Genomic DNA, 13,017 nt, shown 5'->3' with positions numbered 1-13,017 from the left:
CAATAGTACAGGATTGTTATAGAGCAGGGCAGGGAAATTATTCCTGCCCGTGGCAGGGGGTCAGACTTGATGATCTGTCTAGGTCCCTTCTGACTCACTGATTCTATGATTCTATTTTGGGTGGAGCACCACTTACTGAGCTGTAGCAAGCCATCAGGGGCTGCATGACAGGCAGCTGGGGACAGATGCATATTAATTTTCTAAATTTTTTAAGGGCCCCGTGGGCTGGATAGAATGGCCTGGGAGGCCACATCTGGCCCGTGGGCCACATTTTGCCCACCTCTATTATAGAGGGTCTCATCCAAAATCTATTGCATGGAGGTTTTGGATCAGACTCAGTCAGCATAGCCTTGCCAACTGCATTTATATGATCACGATGAGAATAGATGCTCATAGCAAAAAGCATGAGAAAACCTGACAAATACCTTTGTATGCAACAAAAACCAGAGAAACACCATGTGTATTTTTACTCCAAAGCCCAAAACAAACTGCATGGCTGCAGAAATTCATTAATTCTATGGTATCTACTGATCTTGAACTTTTACACTCAAAGGTCTCAACAAATAAATTTCAGTGGTTTCCATTGTATAATAAATACTTATACACAATATAATACTTAACTCAGGGCTGGATTTTCAAAGGTATGTAGGCATCCTAAGATGCAAAGAGGTGCTTAGTAAGATTTATTAAATACTCTGAGTTGAGATAGGCACCTAACTCCCATTGAAAGCAATGCAAACCATTATTCTTTACATTTGTCTTTTTAATACAAACTTTAGAAACCTCAACTAAATTGAAGAACTTGGCATAACATTCTTCATATCTGTTTAGCCAATTATCATGCTGTTGAAAAATATATAGATCTTTTAAAAAGTCCACATGGAACTGCTTTTCTGCTAAGTATATATCCAATGCATGTCTTAAACGGACAAAATTCCCCCTTGCCCTTTTAAATCAGGAAAACAATTGTGATCTAACTAGAGCTTCCATTTTCTATGGTTTCAAACTTGTACACCTGATCACCACCTCCATATGCTTTCTTTGTTTCCTTCTTTCTTATTTTTATTTTTTTGCATCTACAGCAGGGCTGGTATCCTACAGCTTATGAGCCAGATCTGGCCTGTACAGAGGTATGATTTGGCCCAAGAAGGTCTGATCTGGCACACTGGATTGGTCTGACAGAGATAGAATGTGCCACCTATCGCCTCCACAGCACTCTCCCTCCACTGCTATTCTTCCATGTCTGCCCTTACTGTCACTGCAGAGGGATTTGGGATCAGCGGGGAGGGTAAGAACAGGCAGCTGGCTGTTACAAGACGTGTGGCCTACAGCAGGAGGCCAAGTTGCAAAAGACATCCCAGACCAGCAAAAGATTGCCTATCCGGATATAAAGTAATCTTAAAAAGAGAACAGTTGCAATGGCAGGCAAAACATTATAGATGAAAAGGGTTTCAGCAATACACTTCTAGCCATGTACCCAGCCTTTCTGTAACAGTAGTTGGCAGCTTGAAGATGTAGCAGCTATTGTAATTGGAGAGGGGGCCCTTGAAAGGGTGAGAAAACAAATACTAATTTTTTGCTGAAAAACAATTTTTGCATCTTTTTAGTTGGAGAGAAATCTCTGCTGAGAGCCACAGTTAAAGAAAACACTGAAAACACACTTTTTGAAAACAAAATTGACAACCTTTAGCCTCTCAAGCCTATTTGTGCTATGTTTAGAGAGATCAGACAATCTGTGAACTTGTCATTTTCCCCCACTCTTTTTATGGTTCTTTCTTGTGTGCATACATGCTCCAGCACTTCAGTGAATGAAAGTTTAGGAAACACTTGTGATCTCAGTTGTATGTTATCAATTTTTGAAGTTGCTTGTACCAATGGTTTCTATTGTTATAGTGTGCAAGTGTCCTAATCAAAATTAGAGTGCCATTGTGTACAACCACAGATGAGAGAGAACTTATTCTAACAGAGCTAACAGTTTAAAAGATACACAATAGGTAGAAGGCAAAGGGCAAGGATAATATAGAAGAAAATGAATATGTTGAAAAACTGGCAGAGCTTCATTTTTTTCTTTATTTTTTTCTTTTTTCTTTTTCATAGAAAGAAGAGAAACAATGAGGAATAATAGGAATATAGCATCATAGAAAAGTAGGACTGGGAGGGAACTCAAGAGGTCGTCTAGTTCAACTCCCTGCTCAAGGCAGGATCATCTCTATCTAAACCATATACTACAGAATGTCCCAAAACAACAAGAAACCTAACTTTCCACAGGTAAAGCAGAGGAACAAGAGCACTGTCAATGTCCTGACACTGCAAAGTCAACTACTGTGTTAAAATGCACTTGAGAAATTCAAGGAAGAAGACCAATTCCCTCTCTCCTCCTCCCATTTCTTTCCCCCCTTTCCTCCTCCTTCCAAAAAAACCTCACTCACTGCAGAGGAAAGTCAAAAAGAACAAAACAAAACCCCACAGTCCATGCTGATCTGAACATTGGGTCTGTAATGTGGCAAGCAACTGGTCTGACCCTGGGAAGGGATGGCATCTACCTCTGTTCTCAACCAGGATGGCAAATTTTCTAGATAGGGCTTTAAACAAAGATCACCAGGGATGGGGAAACGATGACTGGAGCATGCCCAGGGACCAGCGCACAAGAAAGCTCCAAAGTTGGGGACAATAGGAGAGCCACTTTTTCAAAAACTGAGGGAATGGTTCTCCCTCAGTGTGACAGGAGATTGAAGGTCTCAATTGGAGGACTTAGGTGCTTGGAGCATGGGGAACAAGCAGGAGGAGCTAACCCTCCTACTCTCCAGTGGGTATTATGATCTAATAGGGATTATGGAGACCTGGTTAGATTCCTCATATGATTGGAACATAGCCATAGAGGGCTACACCCTGCATAGAAGGGACTGGGTAGGGAAGAAAGGTGAAGGTGTAGCTGTCTCTGTGAGGGAGCAGTACACCTCTTTGGAGTCCGACACTGGCTCCAAAGAAGAGTGGCTCGAAACACTCTGGGTCAAACTACAGTGGGGAGGGGGTTGGAGGGGCAGTGAGAGAGACCTAACTGTAGGTGTATACTACGGACCACCAAACAAGGGGGAGGAGCTTGATCTGGAGTTCTCTTCAGAACTGGCAGAGGCCGTGCCTGCATAGGACATGGGCATGATGGGCGACTTCAATTACCCAGACATCTCTTGGGAGGAACATTCGGCTAAGTCAGACTGATCGTATTGCTTCCTGACCTGTATCCAAGAGTTCTACCTAACTCAGGAAGGGGGCCAACCAGAGGTAATGGTCTCCTAGACTTGGTCTTTGCCAAAGGAGGTGATCTGGTGAGTGACTTGAATATAAAAGGTAGCCTGGACAACAGCAGCCATGAAACCATCACATTCACTGTCCGTCACAAGGCAGGCAAATCAGCTAGCAGTGTTGAAGTTCTGAACTTTAGAAAAGTGAATTTCAACAGGCTCAAAGCAATAGTAGGGGAAGCCCTGCGGGACCAGGGACCAAAGGTGAAAGGAGTACATGAAGAGTGGTCGTTCCTCAAGGACACAATCCTCGAAGCACAAAAGAAGTTCATTCCCATGCAGAGGAAAGGTAGCAGAAGGGCTGGTTAGCCCTCTTGGCTTAATAGGGATGTCATGGTCCTCTTGAAAAAGAAGAAAGAGGCATACAAACAATGGAAGCTTGGGACAGTCCCCAAGGAGGACTATACAACAACAGCCCACACTTGTAGGGAGCAAATTAGAAAGGCTAAGGCAACTGAATTTAAACTACCAACAGGAATCAAGGACAATAACAAGTCCTTCTTTAGGTATATAGGGAACAGGAGGAAAACAAATAGAAGCTGTGAGGTAAAGTGAATACACCAGCAGGCAGGGACCGTATCCAGGTAGACCTGGATAGGTTGGAGAAGTGGCCAGATCTGAACAAGATGCGGTTCAACAAGGACAAGTGCAGGGTGCTGCACCTGGGAAGAGGGAACCAGCCTTATGGTTATAGGTTAGGGGCTGACCCTCTCAGCAGCACAGAGGCAGAGAGGGATCTTGGAGTCAGGATTGACTCCAGGATGAATGAGTCGCCAATGCGACAAAGCAATAGGCAGAGCCAACCGCACCCTGTCATGCAACAACAGGGGCATCATTAACAGGTCCAGAGAGGTCTTGCTCCCTCTCTCTGCAGCGCTGGTCAGGCCGCAGCTGGAGTACTGTGTCCAGTTCTGGGTGCCGCAGTTCAAGAAGAACGTGGAGAACCTGGAGAGGGTCCAGAGGAGGGTCACCCGTATGGTTGAGGGCCTCCGTGGCCAGCCCTATGAGGAGAGGCTGAGGGACCTGAATCTCTTCAGTCTCCGCAAGAGGAGACTGAGGGGGGATCTTGTGGCTGCCTACAACTTTATCAGGGGCCACCAGCAGGGACTCAGGGAAAGTCTGTTCACCAGGGCCCCCCTTGGAGTGACCAGGAACAATGGCCACAAGCTGACAGAGGACAGGTTTAGGATAGATATTAGGAAGAACTACTTCACTGTAATGATGGCCAGAGCCTGGAATAGGCTTCCCAGAGACGTGGTGCTCTCACCTTCCCTGGAAATCTTCAAGAGGAGACTGGATAGGCACCTGGCTGGGGTCTTATGACCCCTGCCACCCCCAGTGCTCCTTCCTGCCCATGGCAAGGGGTCGAACTAAATGATCTGTCTAGGTCCCTTCCGACTCATTGATTCTATGATCCTATAAGCATGGGACCATTGCTTAACAGCTCAGGAAAGCTGGTTAACAACACTCAGGAGAAAACTGAACTCCTGAATGACTACTTTGCTTTGGTATTTCACTGGACTAAGGGGGAAATCATACCAGATAAGGTTCAAAACGGGCATGGTGGGAATGACTGCCTTCCTACTGTTGATGTTGAGCTGGTGCATAATTGATTAGAAAAGTTAGACATTTATAAGTCAGGAGGGCTGAATGAACCTCATCCGAGAGCGCTGAAGCAGCTGGTTGAAGTTATCGTGGGACCTCTGGTGAAACTCTTCCAAAACTTGTGGCACTTGGGGAAGGTCCCTAAAGACTGGCAGAAGGCCAATGTTGTGCCCATCTTCAAGAAGGGGAGGAGAGAGGACCTGGGCAACTATAGGCCAATTAGCCTAATTTTAATACCAGGGAAAATCCTGGAAAAATTCTTCAAGGAGCCTATGCACAATACGCTTGCAGGAGGTAGGATTCTGAAGGACGGCCAGCATGGCTTCATTGCAGGCCGGTCTTGTCTTACTGACCTCATCTCCTTCTATGACCAGGTAACTCACCACCTGGATAAGAGAGAGAAGGTCGACATTGTATACTTAGACTTCCAAAAGGCCTTTGATCTGGTATGCCATGATGTTCTCAAGGGAAAACTGGAGGATTGCAGGCTTAACTGCTTGACAGTTAAGTGGGGTAGAACCCAGAGAGGTCTAATGAATGGATCTGTGTCATCTTGGTGAGAAGTGGCCAGTGGTGCCCCACAGGGGTCCATGCTTGGTCCAGTGCTTTTCAACATCTTTATCAATTATTTGGATATGGGGGTGAAGAGATCACTGGCCAAGTTCATGGATGACACCAAGTTATGAGAGAGCATAGCCAAGCTTGAAAACAGGCTGCAGATATAGGTGGACCCAGACAGGCTGGCAAATTGGGTGGATCGGAACCAGATGAAGTTCAAAACTAAGAAGTGTAAAGTGCTCCATCTAGGGATGAACAATCCCCAATGTACTTACAGGCTCATCGGTGCCAAACTGATTAGCACCATGACTGAAAGGGATCTAGGGGTAATAATAGACCATAGTATGAACACGAGCTATTGGTGTGAAGCTGTAGCCAGCAAGGCAAACAATACTCAAGCATGCATCAACTGATGCATCTCAAGTAAAACCAAGGGAATGATTCTTCTGCTTTACTCAGGACTGGGGAGACCACAGTTGAAGTACTGTATCTAGTTCTGGGTGCTGCACTTCAGGCAAGGACATAGGAATGCTTGAGAGAGTCCAGAGAAGAACCACCCATATGATCAAAGACTTGCGAGGCAAGCCATATGAGGAAAGGCTGAGGGACTTGGGCTTCTTCAGCCTAAAAAAGAGAAGGCTTAGAAGAGACTTGGTACCAGCTTACCTCTACATCAGGGGAATACATCAAGGGCTTGGTGAACAACTGTTCACCAGGGCATCCTTGGGGGAAAACAGGAGCAATAGCCACAAACTCCTGGAAGACTGTTTCAGGCTTAACTCTAGGAAAAAATTCTTCACAGTCAGGGTGTCCAGACTGTGGAATAAACTCCCTCCAGAGGTGGTATAATCACCTACCCTGGGAATCTTCAAGATGAGACTGGACAGTCACCTTGCTGGGGTCATCTGACTCCCAGTTGTCTTTCCTGCCTAGTGCAGGGGAGCTGGCTCACCCCAGTCAAAATCGTCAGACTTGGCTGCTTCCTACAACCAATGTTTTTTGAGAAAGGCAGAGAGGAAAAAGAAAAGTCTGACATCTGTAGCAACAGTACGAGACAGAAGGGGAAAAGATTCCTTCTTGGCATCATGTTGCAACCGGAAAAGCCCAGAAACATGTGAAAAACAAACCATCTCCACTGAAATACTGGAGGCTGCAAACACTACACTATACATCATGGCTCCTATCTGAAAACCCCAAACTCCCCTTTCTGTCATCCTATCTCCTTCATGAATTTATCCCAACTCCTTTAATCTTCTTTCATAACCATAAACTCTGCTTCATTCTCTTCTCCTGGGCAAGGTCCTCTCCAATTTTCACTTGCTCTGGGTTGCAGAGTTCTTTGTGAGGTCTCCTTGTAATGCATGTATGCGGGTGTCCTGGGCTTCCCATCGTTTCTCTTCACAAGTAATTATCAACATAGAGTCAGTAGGAAAAAAAAAGGAGGTGAAGGGCTCTTCCTTACCAAATCAACATGGTTAGGAAGCAAAATTTTATTAGGATTACAATATTGAGTTATAGGTAGAAAATTGGAAGAAAATATAAAATCTGCCTGGACATGTCAGGGTGTCTTTACCCTGCATGAGCAACAGCATATGGGAATGTATAAAGGTATTTAGAGAAAAGTTCACTGGTGGATTGTAAAAGCTGAGACAACTGCTAAAGCAAGGCCAAAGGTCAATAGAATCCTAACGTGCTTCAAAACTGTGGTAGAATGGAATTAAATAATGCGAGGATTTAAAATGTAAAAGTCACAAAGGGTCAAATTGTCACCCCACTGGTGTCAATGGAAAAATTCCCACTGACTTCAAGCCCTGAGGCTGCACCCCGCTATTGGTACAGAAATCTGAGGGGGCATGTGCTGTCTCTCCCAACCCTCCCTCATTCTTGCCAATGGAAATAAGCTACAGAAGGATACAATGAGGGTACTTTTGAAAATCCCACCCATTGCTCCTGGAAGAAGGAACACATGCTGACCCTCTTATTTTTTATTATACAATATGAATGCATTGCAAGTTTTTTCTGCATGTGAACTATGGAATTAGGTCACCTTTATATATTACTACCTGATGGTGCATACAGACAAGAGTCAGAAAAATCAGGTAATAGTACAAAGCTATTAAACAACAAACGGATGTAGGAACCAATGAGTTAATTCCAACTGGCCTTCATCAGGCTTTTAGAAAGTATTCATCACCATGACCATCCAGCCATTAGCTAGATACTTTGAAGAATGCATACTTTTGGCGGATACAACTCAAATATTCCCTATGCTATCCACTTGGAGAAGCATAAATAGCATAATTATTTTGCCTATGAGCATCCTTATTTATGGTCACTATAATTCATACCAGAAAGCTGAACAAAACACTAGACTTGATAAATAATTAACAATAGCAAGAATAAAGGCATCTTATTGTAAATTATAATAGAACTATAGAAATCACTTGAATTGTTCTATGTGTTGAATAATATTAAATGCCAGTTAGGAGAATAAGCCTGACAAACAGAGACCTACCTCCCACCTCCAACCCTACATTAACCAAAATAGTAATGCCTGGTTAAATTTGATAGAAAATAGATGATAAAAACACAAGAAAATTACATGCACACAATGCTATTTATAAATAAAAAATATACCAAAACAAAGAAATCTGTGACAGCTATTGCTTTCCATTATTTGAAAAAATATTAACTTTGATTTGAGTAGGAAAGCCCTTAGAAGTTTTCACTTTTGGAAAATATATTTGTACTTTAAATGTAATTAGTTGTCTATTTACTAGTGTTTTCATGTGGTAAACATTATTTCAGGTCAGTTCAGCAAGTACCAATCAAAGGAAAGATGCGTCTTCAGACCAGTATATATTCTGGCCTTTCCCAGTTGTAAAAGAGAATTACCACATGCAACATTATACTGCTAGCAGCTGCAACATACCTGGGTTATGCAGATTAATGACATTTATTTCATGCATATTGTCTTGCATAACTTATTTTTAATGAGCTGATGGATCAATTACTCTTCATGTTAAAAACTGCCTACATGGACCCATCAAAAATCTAAAATTAGGCAACTAATGTTAAAATTATACATCAACTATCTCAGGAATCTCATTAGATTGCATACAGATAAACCAAGTCTTCTTGAATGATAGCTGTGCCCCCTCATAGTGGAGTGAGTTGGCCTGTTTCTGAAGAATTTGAACTCTGATTTTCAATAATTAATTTTTTTTTCTTTGTAAATTAAAAGTGGAAGTTAAAAAGTTAAGTAACAGTTAATTTTTCTTATTCTGGCCTACGTTTTCAAGTTTGTGATCCAAGAGCAAGTTTTACTTGAGAAAAGTAGTTCTGATGCTATCATCTAAAGCAAAACATCAATAGGAAAAATAAATAGTACAAAACATGTACATAATTATTTATTTATTACTAACCTGGTATAGGCTGAGGTGTTAACACCACTGTGGGAAGAGGCCTTGAGGCAGTAGCTGGCCTAGATATAGCCATAGCTACTTGATTTGTCATCAAAAGAGGTTTCTCATGTCCCTGGAAGATTCTTGATTCCTCAGGATGTATCCATGCTGAATCCAGAGCAAATGCATTATTTAAATATATCTGCCCAGGATAAATGAGAAAAAAGTTCAAGTTGAAGATAATATTATTGAATTTATTAGGACTCAAGATCTTGAACACTAAGATGAGGGATACATAGTTTGAATAATGAACTGGCATATGTGGTAAGATTGTAAATTTTGTGTGCTGGCTGTTACCTGATCCCTAAAATAACAGATGTAATACATATCCTAATATAAAATATGAGACTTATTAAACATCCCAAACTAAAAGATCAAGTCAATCGGGCTCCAGATAGTACCAGAACAAAGTTATCCTACTACACTTGGTTATTTAATTTTTTTTCAAAAGGGGTGTTGGAAAAAAGAGAAAAGATCTAATTTATTCTTACTTGCAGGCCCAAGTTTACAGAGGTGTCATTGTAGGACTAAAGTTAAAAATAGTTAGTATGAAATATTGGCCCAACTGAAGCTGTGGGCAAACTTCCACTGAGCCCATTGAACAAAAGTATTTTACTCCAGGTAATAGAGAAGTGGCATGAGCTCAATATGAAAACCAATGAAAGCCATGGTTTTGTGGTAAGAATAAACTATTTTATTTGATTTAATACAAGTAAATGTTAAGGATAGTTTAGTCCTTTTCGGTCTTTCAGAGAAGTGCTGATTTATGCCTGTAAAAATATCCTGCTTATTGATTATTCTTTATAGCATTTTTTTTTCTTCAGGATATTTGCTTAACAGATTGCTGACCTTGCTCATCCCTTCATAACCTATTGAAACCATAATTTTTCCTGGGTTTACAGTAACATCTTAATATTCAAGTAAATCTCAAACTAAGGGCAAACTTACCTTGCAATTTGGTAGCCTCTTATCTATCCAACTTTTCCCAGCATGAGGTGGAACAGTTGATGTGTACACATGTGGGAAAATAGGAACAAATTCCACACTAGAAGAAGGGGAAAATCCTATGACTGGAGAATGGGATCCAAACATCCACTTAAAAAAACAGAAAGTTAAAAATAAATCAATTAATAATATTCTACAATAAATCAACTGTTATAGCCATATATTTAGAAATGTTTAAGAGGCAGATACTGAATTTCAAACAAATGCTACCTATTTAATCCATCAAGCAATTTTTGTTTTGGTCTATTTAGGCATTATTATAATCAGCCCCCTCTGTACTGTGTGCCACTGGGAAACTAAACTGTTTTAGATATCTATAAATAGGAAATTCAGACTTTCAGAGTGCCTACTTAATACTATTACTAATTGGCAATGAATTAAGATTTTTGTGCACTCCAAAATAAAATTTACATAGAAGGAGAAAAACAACCTACAAGAGTTATTTCCTCAAGAGCCAAAGAAAAACAGAGTATGCCATTTTTCTGACTCTTGAATTATTTGGACCATTATATGGATTTATATTGTAGCAAATGTGCTCACATTTCAAAATAGTTGATGGCATTCTTTCTTTAAACACAAAACAACATGCCTTCCCTTCTTGCTCATTTTCCTTCCAAACTAGCAAGTGCAAAGAGACACTCATAGCTAGACATCTCAAATGAACTAAGAATGATCAAGCTCAAAGTTTTTTTTTTCAAGAAACTGTATTAAAATATAATCAAAATGGTTAACACTAAGCTAAACTACTACAGAATTAGCACAACTTCTAGGACATAGGCCTTCTAGTCAACATTTCCAACTAGGTAAAGTGGCCTTACAATATGGATCAGTAATGGAAACATTTAGAAAAGCATCCATGAGATACAATGCATGAACTCATATAATTTGAACCTTTTAATGTTGGTTCTAGTGTTTTGGAATGAGACATTTACTACAACTGCTTTCTGCATAGTTAGAACATCCCTTGTGCTCCTAACCTGCTTTCCCCACAAGTGTACAGTGATTTGGGTGACTTAAAGGATGAAAAGCAAAGCCTTAAAGAACAGAGTCTGAAGCAGGCGCCCCCCCCCCAATCCCTTCTCCTATGGGAAAAAGATTCTTGCAGGTTCTAAACATTAAGGAAAAATCGAGTTTGCAGACATTAAATACCTCTAGTGGCAGCATCCTGACACAACATAAAAAATGTTGCGACTGCATCCAGATGTATTTTAAGAAATCATACTCTACATATTCAAGAAGCTTCGGGGAATATTGAAAAGGATGAGAAATAGAGGTGCTTGGTGGGTGATAAATGTGATATTTGCTTCAATAGACTGGCATGAAAAGGGAAAGACAACTTTGTTTTAAAGCATGAAGAGAGATATTGGAGCCAGGCTTTGTGCTGAATGAACCAAACACCCTTACATCGTTATCTGGCCCTTAGGTAAACCAAATGCTATTCCCAGTCTGCTCTTTCAGAACAAATGCTTAATAATAATAATAATAATAATAATAATAATAATAAGTATTTGCTCCGGAAAAGAAATGCTTCTTTGTGGATCAAATACGCCTGGACGGAGCGGTGCAAGCCTTCAGCAAAGCCCAGCGCTAGGCTCTTTGCAGAGGATTCATTCCAGACAGACACCGCTCCGCATCCTCTGCGCCTCACAGTCCCGCTCTGCCCAAGGGCAGCGGCTGCTTCCCGAGGAGCAGGGCCAGGGCCGAGCCCCGCGGCGCGCGGGGACCTGCGCACGTCCCGGCCTCATTTCAGGGAGCCGCAGCTGGAGGCGGAGGCGGAGGCGCACACACGCACGTCCCCCGCCGCCCGCCCGCTCGGAATCAGCAATGGCTCCGGCTGGAGAGCCCTCGGGGCCCTGCGAAGTGCGGCCGGGGGGAAGCGCAGGAAGTTCAGCACCGCGCCGCGCCGGACAGCGCCCGCCGCGCGGGAGGCAAAAGTTGTGGCCGAGCGCCGGCGGGGCCGCGGGGGGCGGGGCCGGCCTTACCTGCCCGCCGAGGAGCGGGTGCTGCTGCTCCGGCGCCGAGGGCACGGCCAGCAAGGGCAGCAGAGGCTCGCAGGGGAGCTGCCAGGCGGGCACGCCCTGGAGCACGGGCGCGGGCTGGGGAGGGTGAGGCGCGGCGAGCAGCAGCGGCGGGGGCCCCGCGCCGACACCACCTACGCGGAGCAGCCCGGCGGCGCTCGGGACCATCCAAATCCAGGGGGGAGCGGGGGGCTCCGCATTGCCGGGCCAGAGCAGAGGCGGCTGCCGCTTCCCTCTCGGCCCCGGGAGCATTCTACATGGTCCGGCTGCCTCGCACCGCGCACGGGGGGCGCCCGCGGCCAGGGCAGGGCCGGCGGCGGCGGCGGCGGCGGGACGGCTCCGCCGTGGGGGCGCTGCCCATCCGTGCCCCCGCTCGGGCTGCTGGAGCGGCGGCGGCCCCGGAGCCGAGTGAAACTCCACTTGGCGCGGGGGGCGGCTGCCGCCAGGCTCCTCCTCCGGGCCCGCCCCGCCCGCCTGGCGCCGCCCCGCCCCGCCCCGCCGGGGGGGGCTCGGGCCGGGCCGCGGGAGGCAGCCCCCGCGCGGGGCAGCCGCGGGGGCGCCTCACGTCCAGCCCCCCGGGGGCCCGGCGGGGGTGGGGGCGCGCTGCTGCCCCCAGCGCGGGCTGACACCCTGCGCGCATCGCCGCCCTGGCCCTGCGACCCCCACCTGGCCCCCGCCCCGCCCCTGAGTGGGGCACCCCCTGCCCCCCTGCCCGCGCCGTGCCCCCAGCAGGCGCCATTCATGCCTGCAGGCGCGGGGACAGGGGCAAGCTTCCACAAGACCAGCCGTCAGCTTGGTGCGCTTGAGCCGCGAGCCGGGGCGTGTGGCCACATGCAGGAGTCACTCCAGGGGAGGGGACCCTGCTCGCAGGCGAGCTTCCTGAAACAGCGCTGGGGCTGCCCAAGGGCAAGGCTTAATTTTGCAATGGCAGGTGGCTCTAAGCAGTTTTGCCTATGCCTCTGAATACAGAGCTAAAGCTTCACTAAATATCACTGACCCTATCTGGCCTAGATCAGTGTTTCCCAACCTTTTCTAGCCCAAGGCACACTTACACTTAGAAAAATG

The 13,017-nt window shown here is 45.0% G+C and overlaps 1 protein-coding gene across 2 annotated transcripts in view; it reads right to left on the bottom strand.

Annotated features, from left to right (window-relative positions):
- Positions 1-12,341, bottom strand: part of TCERG1L (transcription elongation regulator 1 like) — a 239,138-nt gene extending 226,797 nt beyond the window's left edge. For both annotated transcript variants that reach the window (XM_090057211.1, XM_090057212.1), the window contains exons 1-3: positions 11,917-12,341; positions 9,878-10,024; positions 8,891-9,071 (exon numbers count right to left, since the gene is read on the bottom strand). In XM_090057211.1, the coding sequence (XP_089913337.1) occupies positions 8,891-9,071; positions 9,878-10,024; positions 11,917-12,204 (616 nt within the window). In that variant the 5' untranslated portion in view covers positions 12,205-12,341. The remainder of the gene's footprint in view (positions 1-8,890; positions 9,072-9,877; positions 10,025-11,916) is intronic.
- Positions 12,342-13,017: the final 676 nt, after the last annotated feature.

The sequence above is a fragment of the Crocodylus siamensis genome, chromosome 7 (genome assembly GCF_052110815.1).
Source record: "Crocodylus siamensis isolate JL-2025a chromosome 7, ASM5211081v1, whole genome shotgun sequence".
NCBI lineage: Eukaryota > Metazoa > Chordata > Crocodylia > Crocodylidae > Crocodylus > Crocodylus siamensis.
This window is presented reverse-complemented; position numbering and strand designations above follow the sequence as displayed.